The sequence below is a fragment of the Chelmon rostratus genome, chromosome 2 (assembly GCF_017976325.1).
Source record: "Chelmon rostratus isolate fCheRos1 chromosome 2, fCheRos1.pri, whole genome shotgun sequence".
Lineage (NCBI taxonomy): Eukaryota > Metazoa > Chordata > Actinopteri > Chaetodontiformes > Chaetodontidae > Chelmon > Chelmon rostratus.
This window is the reverse complement of record NC_055659.1, coordinates 9,482,549-9,493,379: the sequence shown is the minus strand read 5'-3', so window position 1 is coordinate 9,493,379 and position 10,831 is coordinate 9,482,549. Positions and strand designations below refer to the sequence as shown.

General features: G+C 41.5%; 1 protein-coding gene and 2 non-coding genes across 3 annotated transcripts; 2 read left to right on the top strand and 1 right to left on the bottom strand.

Annotated features, from left to right (window-relative positions):
* Positions 1-962: 962 nt before the first annotated feature.
* trnat-ugu lies at positions 963-1,035 on the top strand. Its single transcript has one exon. It is a non-coding gene; the product is annotated as a tRNA-Thr (tRNA).
* A 1,182-nt stretch (positions 1,036-2,217) lies between these two features.
* trnat-ugu lies at positions 2,218-2,290 on the top strand. Its single transcript has one exon. It is a non-coding gene; the product is annotated as a tRNA-Thr (tRNA).
* Positions 2,291-4,442: 2,152 nt separating this feature from the next.
* Positions 4,443-10,417, bottom strand: LOC121613898 (1,25-dihydroxyvitamin D(3) 24-hydroxylase, mitochondrial). Its single transcript, XM_041947601.1, has 11 exons — positions 10,160-10,417; positions 9,799-9,989; positions 9,569-9,662; positions 9,385-9,478; positions 8,835-8,926; positions 8,329-8,440; positions 6,945-7,090; positions 6,004-6,170; positions 5,291-5,369; positions 4,742-4,939; positions 4,443-4,553 (listed from the first exon to the last, which is right to left on the bottom strand). Exons 1-11 carry the CDS (start codon positions 10,415-10,417, stop codon positions 4,443-4,445), a joined length of 1,542 nt encoding a protein of 513 aa, XP_041803535.1.
* Between the last annotated feature and the right edge of the window lie 414 nt (positions 10,418-10,831).

The following is a 10,831-nucleotide window of genomic DNA, read 5'->3' as shown; positions in this document are numbered from 1 at the left end:
ATGGGGACAGGTCACATTGTTATTATTTCCAATTATAGTTTTATAAGCTTTGGGGGTTTTTTTAGCTTTGTGATGAGCAGGGGGGGGGGGGTTATTTCCTCTTCTGCTGTATCTGTTGTGTGTTTATCTGTTGGTTGGTGAGCTTCTGCACACAATCTCCCAAAGCTGAGCACAGACAAATCAAATAAACTATATATATATATATATGTATATATATATATATATATATATATATATATAATGAACATACAGTACAAGGATGCAAAAATAGATGATGAATGGGTAATGTAATACATGAAGTGGGTGGTTATGTGCAGTTTATACAGTGTGCAGAATTTACATCAGTGAGAAATGGTGAAATAGCAAGTGAAGTAACATAGATTACCTCTTCTCTAATTCGTGTATCAACACTTTCTATTCAAAAATGAATATGGCCTTTAAAAACACGGCTAAAGAAAGTTGCTTGCACTCATAATAAAGAGATCGAATCCTAAAAATAATCAGGTCAGTGCAGGCAGATTGTGGCCACTGGGTGGCACTATTGCACAATTCCCCTCCACACGAGTTCAGTGTCTGTTATTTAAAGTGTCGACTCCTCCAAATCATCATAAAAAAAAAAAACTCTATATTTTTCGCATTAATCTGGTATGTAGCCATGCACAAAGTATAGCTGTGGTTCAGAGATCTCTGCCTTTTCTCCATTAGACAACTGGGCAGTCACCTTCAGTACGCCCCACATTACTGTAACACATGCTGTGATTTAAGCCATGAAATAGTCTTAATGATTTATATCTTTCAACAACAATGTAGGTGCAGTTTCTTGTTATGCTCTTATTTGAGCAAGAGAAGAAGATAGAGAAGAGAGAAGAAGATACTGTATCAGACTACAGTTTTTCTCTTATTTATCAGCATTTATCACACTGATTCGAAAAAAAAAAACAGATGTTTTAGCAGCAAAAAGGGGCTCTATAGCTCAGTGGTTAGAGCACTGGTCTTGTAAACCAGGGGTCGTGAGTTCAATCCTCACTAGGGCCTAAGTTTAGGTTTAAGTGCAAGTAAGACTACCTAAACTGAAGTTTGCACTCATATTTAAGTGCAAATAAGATGAAAATGTGCTACTCTCAGACACAGATGTGTTTGTCTGTATAGTGTCACTCTAATACACAGACCTGCCAGCAGCTTTTATAAGTACAAGTTTCTTAGTAGAAAGTATTTCTAATGAATAAAACAATAATACAATTAAACAATACACTTACTGTAAGTTGTTTTGGACAATGGCCAGGTGATTGTGATGTAATGTAATCTGCATGGCTATAACACCAGACATAGGTGACATATTTTTTTGTCATTTGTGATTGCAAACCCCTCAAAATGTGAATAGAAAGCAACACGAATATATATCAACATGGGTCACCGATGTGAACTTGATCAGAAAACATGAAACGTGTGTGTGGTTTACTCGTTGCCTAGCGTCTCCAAAGGTTTTCATCTTGATTAATTCATTTCCAACATGTTTCATCTTGCATCACTCCTCCTGACTCATGGAGCCCTTTGGAGTGGCGGCATTTTAACTTCTTCCGACTGGTTCACATGTTGATGTCACCTGAGGTCACATGTGAGTCTTTAGGTCACACGGCACTCATGTGAAAGTCATCAGAGTCGCATGAATCAAGGTGTGAACTAGTGCGAAACTGCCAGGGAGGCGATGTCAGGACAGAATACGTGACATACCACTGAGTGACGGTGTTTATCTCATCAGGCCACTTTCAAAGCATTAGTCCCACCTGTCTGAACTGTAAACACTGCTGTCCTGTCTTTTCTGTGTGAGTGACATAAAATCATATATTACATTCTATATATCACATCAGGCGGTGGTAGTTTTAACTGCTTTGTGCACTATACTGTTAGGTAGTTCAGTTCCATTCATTCCAAATATAGTAATATGACGTATAAGCCCCTAACCTCATAACACTCTTTCTTCACACAAGTAACCCTGTAACCTTCAGTATGCAGTAACAGTAGGCAACGATATTGTGTAACATGATTTTGAGATTGTAGGGTTGGGTCAGAATAGTAAAACACACATTAACAATGACTCTCACTGATTAGGAACCAAGGCTAATAGATTAGATAAGGCGTGAAGTGAACTGAAACAGTTTTAATCGTCTGTTCCATCTGTCGTGCGCGCGAAATGCGCATTATAATGCATCTTTATGGGGCTCTATAGCTCAGTGGTTAGAGCACTGGTCTTGTAAACCAGGGGTCGTGAGTTCAATCCTCACTAGGGCCTATGCTTTGCTTTAAATTGAGCAATGTATCTCGTCCTTAAATGTGTGGGTATCACCTGTGAATATTAATGAAGAAAAAACTCTCGATACCTGTACACACCAGGGTGTTGCTGCTCTCCAGACACGACTAGATATTACTGTGTAAGCATTTATTTTTAATGCTTTAGCTGAAGCTATTACTGCCACAACAGTGTCTCATGTTCCCTTTAATGATCATGAGGTATCTATAACTGTCAAATAAATGTAGTACAATACAAAGAACAATATTTTTACCTCTGAAATCAACTACAGAGTAGCACAAAAAGGAAATGTTCATGTTAACAATAAATAGCTCAAAAATGTAAGAACTTGAGTTTAATTTCAACCACCGATGAGTGATTCTATTGGTTACTGTGAGTGGCAATGCATCTGCTTACTGCACCAAAATATGCTGCGAGTTGCAGATAAAGTTTGCTATCGACAGCAGTGGTTCCCAATGGTGGTTAACTCTGAGGGGTCAAACGATACCTGCAAAAACCTCTTTCTAACCAAGTCATGTCTTTGCTTGTCTGCTAGTGCAGTGAGAATATTTCTGTTTTCAATTAGAGCTGACGTTATTAATCGATTAGTTGATTGACAGTAAAATTAATGTGCAACTGTTTTGACAAAAAGTTTTGCAAGCAAAAATGTCAAATGTTTTCAAGTTTCAGCTTCTCAGATTTTTTTTTCGCTACTTTCTGGGACTTTATAATAAAACAAGTGAACAATTAATCAACGAAAATGAAAGACAGGTGAATCTGTATTGATAATAATCATTAGTTGCAGCCTTATTTTCAATGCAAATGCTTAAAAAAAGAAGGTAATTTGCTGTATTTATATAGCTCTTGTCTCTCATTCATCCATTCACACACACACACACACACACACACACACACACACACACACACACACACCGGCAAAGACTTTGAGACATATCGTCGTGTTTTAACTGTGTTGACTCAAGATTCTACTATTTTTCCACATCAAATAGTGAATACTTTCAGCTGGTCAGGCCTCTAAAGAGGAGGAGAAGAAAGAAAACTCATAATTCACGTCCACACAGAGGCCGGAACCTGAGACGAGGGGTCACAACTGGACATGTCTTCATTTTAAGGAGTCAACAAGGTTACGAAACCCTGACGTACACAGAAAAGACATTACGCTTAACACGCGTGACCACTCGGCGCTGTTTGAAAGTATTTAATCAGCAGCTTGTCTTCACCTGAAGAGGATTTGGATTTATTCAATGTAAAAATGTGTGGATTAGCTCAATTTAGTCTGATTTGAATACTTAAGATGTGAAAAGTCCAAATCAGCCAAACACTTTAATACCAAGTTTTAACTCATTTATTAAAGTTTTTATTTCAGTGAATAAAATATGTCTCTACATAAAACAATGTACAATAACACAATATTATAATTGCACTTTATATACACAAAGAAAAATAAACATATGTGTGACCTACATATATATATATATATATATAATTTATGAAACAAGGAAAAGCAAAAAGTAATAGTTTGACATTTACATACACATGCTGACATTACATTAAGATTTGAAGACAGCTGCCTTGGTACAACATTCAGTTTGTACATAACAACTGGTATTTTGGTCAGTCATTGACAGTCGTAAGTAATACTTTTAAATAAGCTTGAGGTATTCACGGCATGATTACATGTATAATAATTTCTTCGTCTTTCTTTTCTATTTACAGAGCAGCAATACAGGGAGTCACTGGACCATCAGGGCCATGGCAACAGAGGTATCATCTTTCTGTCACTACGTCCAGATGAGTTGAATATGGAGCCTGAGAGGGGAGGGAGAAGAAGAGATAATGAGATGGTTTGAATGCCACCGTCTCCATGTCCCTTTGTAGTTACAGTGAATGAGGAAGCTAGATTGAAGTCAAACTTGAACTTGAACTCATGAAAGAAAGATTCAAGTAGAAGATTGATACCACTCGGTAAATAAGAAGCCGCAGCCTGCAGCCTGTTAGCTTAGCTTAGCACAAAGACTGGAAACGGGGAAACAGCTAGCCTGGCTCTGTCCAGTGGAGTGTGTTAGAGAGTGGTGTCAATCTTCTCTATCAATCTAACCCAGAATATCAAACTTTTGGAGATTTTCTTCTCACCTCATCTCCTGATGAAGGCAACAGGCAGTTCTCTGTTGGGGACCAAAAGTCCTGAATGGATCACGTCAAGCGGCTCATTGTCTGTTGCCACAATCTCGTAGTCTCTGACCAGCTGTAGGAAAGATTTGATCAGTCGGTTGAAGCTTTGTGCGAGTCATGTGACAGAAAAATCAAAGAGACTCAGTAAGCAGTGATATGAAGCCTGGTGTTTTATGAGTCCCAGTTTGAACTAGCTACTGGTCCACTGCTTCCATGTGAGCTGACTGAGTCTACATACTGAAGTGAACAGTCTGATCTTACCCAGCACATAGCCAGCTGCAGCTGCAGCTCCGCCAGCCGTCGGCCGATGCACATCCTCTTTCCGATGCCGAAGGGAACGTGGGCAAAGGGGTTGATGGTGCCGTTCTCCCGCAGCCAGCGCTCAGGTTTGAACTGCTTCCCGTCGTCGAAGTACTCCTCGTTAGAGCCCAGAGCGTGGCTGTTTATCATTAAAACTGTCTGTAAGTGAATGAAAATAACGATTAAAGCGTTCGTTTTCTTTTGCAGTTTTACAGACATCATTGGAAAATCACACGTAGCACATTTTCACTCCTCGCTGAAGAGAAGTGGAGCAGATAGCACAGTAGATTAAGAAGTCCGGCAAAGACCTCATTGCTGTAAATCTGATCCCTCCATGCCGTTTACTGAATTGCACATGCTGCTGCATTAGAGTTACTCCATTTAGACTTTGTACAGTATGTGAGCAGGTTTTTGTAACACGTTTCATTCAGACATCAGTCAAATGTAAATGAATACAAGACTGTAATGTGCTCATGTCAGGTGTATGGTAACGAGAACTAAGCCACTTACTCCTTTGGGAATGGCATAATCTCCCAACACAGTGTCTTTGTCCAGGGTCCTGCTGGTGAATGGGACTGATGGCGATAACCTGTAAGAATTTGAGAAAAAAAAAAAAGTGTATGGGAATATTGCCTCAGTGAAGCTATAGTGTAGCATAACACACATATCTAAGCTGTTTAACGGGAGCTGAACATACTCCGATGTTTTTCACAGTGCAAGATGAAGTGAGATATAATCTCCAGTCAGAGGGCATATACATTCCCTGGGTGATGTGGTTATGGAATTAGCCTTAAATAACAGGTTAGACAACTTGTGACTGCACAAGAACAGGGGCGAAAGTGGACCGTGTCAGGGTTAGGAAGTGATTTGAACGTGACCACACGGTGGATTTTAAGCTGCGACCACTGGTTGTTGCTGCTCATGCCATCATATCTCATGAAGCTTGTTTTTGAGCCAGTCATGTGTGTGAGTTTTAATCTCCGTGGTACTGGGTGAAATTGTGATGCAACCATCTTGCCTGACTGGGAACTGCAGAGTGTTTAGAAAAATCTAATTTCTGGGTAGATGCTTTGTGATGTGCTGCACAGCTACAGCCATTTTTAACTTGATCGTGAGCTGTATAGTCGGACATAGAGGCCAATTCAGTCTTGTTTATTGCCCGCTAGGTATGTAACTGCAGTAGCAGTCAGGAGCTTTCTGCAGCTGACCCTGTTGTACTGTACCTCATAGATTCCTTGAGGCAGGCCTTGAGGTAAGGCATGCTCTTGATGTGCTCTCCACATGGGTCTTGGCCGGGAGCTACCACCTCTCTAATCTCCTCCAGCAGCTTCCTCTGGGCGCCGGGGTTACGCGACAGGTTGAAAATAGCCCACAGCATGCTGTTGGCGGTCTGAGAAACGTAAGCAGAGCGAGAGGGAGAGAGGAAGAGAGGAGATGTCACTTAGTGAGGCAGCTACTATAAGTGCATTCCTCAGTGGGGTCCTGTTAGGAGCTGAGGAATGTTTGGGGTTCCTCAAAGGCTCCTCAGTTAACATTACATCCCCACCACATTCACTTTCTGCTTTGAAGCACTGTAACTGCAGCACCTGTTTGCTTTAGAGGCTGAACAGTTTTTTTCCCCCCTTTCCCTACTCGAAGGAAAATAGGCGAAAGGTAAAACACTTAAAAGACTAACCTGTGCTCATGACTGTACTGTAGGTGGTGTGCTAATCTGTTTTTTCTTCACGAGCATAAAGTGTAAATGAACACACAGCTTTAACGGAATAGTCTGACATACTTTTATTTGCTTTCTTGCAGAGAGTTAGATGAGAGGATTGATATCGCTCTCGTGCAGCATCTGCCCAGTAAGTACTGGGCTGCGGCTAGCAGCTAGTTAGCTTAGCTTAGCATAAACAAAGGCTAGGCAGCTAGCCTGGCTCTGTCTGGTAACAACAAAATGGATTTTGTTACCTTTAAATAGCCAGGCTCACCGATTCCTCCATTTCCACTTTGCATGCTAAGCTAAGTTAATTGGCTGCAGCTTCATACTGAATGGACCCACATGAGAGTGATGTTCATCTTTTCATCTAACTCTCTGCAATAAAGCGATTAAGTGTATTCCCCTAAATGTCAAACTCTTCCAGTAAACAACACGAGAGTCTTAATTGTCTAAAACATTGCTCACCGTCTCGACTCCTCCGATCTGCAGCTCTGTGATGGCGGCGTAAAGCTCCTTCTTAGAGAGACAGCTGTGATGTAAGATGTCACCGATCAGGTCATCGGGAGCTCTGACGGCGTTCCTCTTCAACTTCTTGTCTATGTAAACTTTGGCTGAGGAAACACAACACAGCAAAGATGTAATCATACATTTTTTTATTAAATCAAATCACATGTTTGGCTCATAATGATTTGAGTCTCATTCTTGTTAAGGGGTGTAGCCACAACAGCTCGTTCGCTTCAACAAAAGTTGCTTAATCAAAAGGTCTCGTGTTGCTTTAAAACCTCACATATAAACAATAAGTTGATTAATTAAGGTGATTGACAAAATTGTAACTGATGCATCATTTAAGTTATTTATTGAGTAAAAATTCTAAATATATGCTGGTAGCAGCTTCTCCAATGTGAGGATTTGCTGCTTTTCTCTGCTGGGCTGTGAATATATCTGATATTTGATAAATAAACTAATATGATGTTGCATTGCTCGTAGGCTGAATTAGCAAATTAAAGCTCTAAAGCATATTTCTTGTTGTCTATTCCCTGTATGACTTATGCATTAGGTTGTATGTGAGCGTGACTGGCTACAATGTTTACACCATGCACATAATGTGTGAAGCTTAATTTCTACTTCTAAATGCGTAGGTCTGATGTTTTGTCCTAACATGACATTACATCCATATGATCTGAACCATGTGAGGCTGTGAGGCTCCCATGACGCCTCGCTATTTCTGTACAGCTGTTCCAGATGTTTGATCCCTGACTGTGCATGTGAGTCATAAGCTTCTAGGGGCTAAACATTATTTAAATCACATGACACAAAAACAAAAAGTAACTTAAAGTCTAACTGACAGCTTTCTGCCACTAAAAAGACTCTGAACAAATAATAAAACTACCTCACTCGCTCTCACACAGCCAAAAGTACTTTTTTTTGCCACCAAATGTCGGGAAAGTGTGTGTTTGTGTGTGCGTTTGTGAGCCAGAGGTTGTAATGAGCTACATCCAAACAAACAGCACAACCAGCATCACTTTCCTCCTCCCTCTGCGTACCCCCTCCAACCTCCTATTACAAATATTTGGCAGATTTCTCCCTCTTAGGTCATGCAGTTTACTACAACTCTGGCTGCCATTTACCCAGAGTGCCAAGTACACAAAAAACACAGAGGCACCCAGTTCAAACCCACCCTCTGCCTGTTCTTATCTATCTATCATCTGACTGGAAGTGAGCTCAAACTGGTTTGCACATCACAGAGAAGTGCAAACTGTACCAGAGCTTTGTGAAACGAGAGTAATCTGCAGAGGGAGGGGGTTGCATTTGAATTTTATTTTGTATTTTGAGAAATGTGTGTTTGTACCTGTGCTGAAAATGCGGTCCCATGCGGCTGTGTGGTCCTGCCATGTTTTGGTGTTGAGGCTCTTGTGGAGCTCCACCGGTGTGACCATCATCATGCCAAAGGTGCTCATCATCTTACAGAAGAAAGACAAAGAGGGCAGAGCAAAGGAGAAAAAAAAAAGGATTAGATGTTTAATCTAATCACCGTCAGCGCCACAGAAAATCTTTGAAGCAATCCTTTTCAAGGATCTTCTGTTTTTTTTTCTTGCACCCACTGCCCTGTGAGACCTTTGTGAGCCTCCCCTTATTATCTCTTGACTGTGGATGATATTGGTTTGCCCCAAATCCCAGTAAATACAGTGAGAGTGTCAGTCAGATACTGGACTGCTGCATACATGGCTGCAGTTCAGCTGATGAACCTGATGAACTACAACGATTCTTCAGGCTCAGTCAGTCGCACAGATCATCCCAGGTGTCCCCTGCTACTGCACACACTGCTGCTATGAGCGGAATAACAGGTGAACTCACTGTTTTCACAGCTGTGATGAAGTTCATGGCCTCCTCGTTGACTTTCTCTTGCAGAAGACCAAATCTCTTGTCATAGAGGACGAGACAAATGGCTGAATGAGACAATAAAGCAAAGAGTGAGTTTCAGGGTAAAATATTTACACATTAAACATAAAAAGAGAACGGTCATTTTCAGTTTAAAATTCATATCTGCACACTTCATAACTTGCATTTATAAAAACTAAAAAGAAAATCATTGTGCAACCACTTTGGACATCAGTTAATCAATCGAGTCATTTTTTAAAATGCCAAACATTCCCTTGTTCCAGCTGCTCATGGGAGCTTTTTTTCTACTTTTATTTGTCTCATAGGACTGCAAACTAAAAATCTTTGGGTCTGCTGGTTGCACAAAACAACACACGTGAAGACTAAACTTTTCACAGCTGTGATTCTCTATTTTAGACATTTCATGCACTGTAGAATAGAGGGAGAAATCAATCATTCGATTAACTGATGGTGAGAATAATCCTCTCTTGCAGCTCTAATGAAGAACAAAAACAGTTGAACTTACTCTCAAACGACCATTTATTCAGCTCGAAGTACAAGTCTTCAATCTTTCCATTGACGTTCATTTTTCCAATTCTGCCAACGAAGTCTACCAACACCTGCATGCACAGAGAAAAGTGTCAGTCATGCATCACAAATATAACTCGTTGCGAACGCAAACCCTCACATTTTCAGTGTCTGAACCTCACCTCGTTTATTTTGCGATCAAGCTTCACCACCTCTGTCGGTTTCATGAGCTTCTGCTGAAAAGCGCTCCTCACCCTCTGCCAGTCCTTCCCCTCCCTGCAAACCAGCAGTTTGGATTCAGTGCGCTTTCATATCAAACGTTTGCGCCTCTTCTCGCGCTCCAAGAGACGCGTACAAGGCGAGCTTTGGGCATTTTGTAAAAGAATAAAGGAGGAATGGAAAGGCTGCTTACAGGATGAGGAGTCCGTACGCCTCGTCTCTCAGGTCTCTGTATGCTGTCCAGGGTTTGATCTCCAGCCTCTGAGGGTAACTTCCCTCCTTCCGATAGAGCGCCTCCAGCAAGCAAGGTGCGCCAATGTGCACCGACTCAAAAGAGCCCAGCTTCAGCCGGAAAATCTTGCCGAATTTCTTATGATAATCAACCTGGAATAGATTTAAAGAGATAGTAACCAACCAGAGAAATCTAACGTGAGTGAAAACACACAGTTTAACGTTTTTATTCGTTTAAGAAAATTAAAATGGAGAGATAAAATATGCTGTTTTCCATCAGAAAAAGCAGACAGCTAAAGAAAAAGTCTGTCGTTTCACTGTACCAGTGCTTCGTGTTGTCTTGTCAGGCCTCCTTTCCGGAGAAGTTCAACCAGGCTGCCCACCAGGGGCCAGTTGGTGGGTCCCGGGATCGCGTCCAGGCTGTGCGCTCTCGACGCAGCGTGAGGGCAGCGCGCAGCCTCCACAGCATCCTTCTCCTCCAGGACGCACACTGAGGATGTTGGTTTGAAGTGCTGCAGCCCTACAGACTTCTTCCTCAGCAACTCAACAATCTGAGGAACTTTTTGAATCTGCGCCCTCATCCTTAAATTTCTAGATCTGTTTTTTTTTTTTTTTTAACGCGGAATGATCTGATGGCTCTTCTTTATTATCTTGGGGGTTTCTCGTTTCTTGGAAGTGTCACACCTTGACGCCAATATATATACCCTGAGAGTGTTTATTCCTGCGGTGCATTGAACCAATCAGGGACCGGTCCTGCATGGTGTGGCCGTCGAGCCCACCATTCATTTATGGATCCACGTTGGGAGGATCGTATGACCCCAGAAAGACCGAGGAAGTGCCCTTGCCCCCCCCCTCCTCTCTTTATAAATAAACACACAGGCCACATCGGAGGTGACGCGGTTCGCTTGAACCGTGTTTCAGAGCGACCCGCGATCGGAAGAACCGAAACTTTGGCAAAGCAAATACTACTGCCACACTTCTGCATCGTGGGCAAA

Coding starts and splice junctions, on each gene's coding strand:
- LOC121613898 (XM_041947601.1), bottom strand. CDS start 10,417: ATGAGGGCGCAGATTCAAAAAGTTCCTCAGATTGTTGAGTTGCTGAGG. Junction 9,990..10,159: donor CAAGACAACACGAAGCACTG/GTACAGTGAAAC, acceptor AATCTATTCCAG/GTTGATTATCATAAGAAATT. Junction 4,940..5,290: donor ATTATGCCATTCCCAAAGGA/GTAAGTGGCTTA, acceptor ATTCACTTACAG/ACAGTTTTAATGATAAACAG.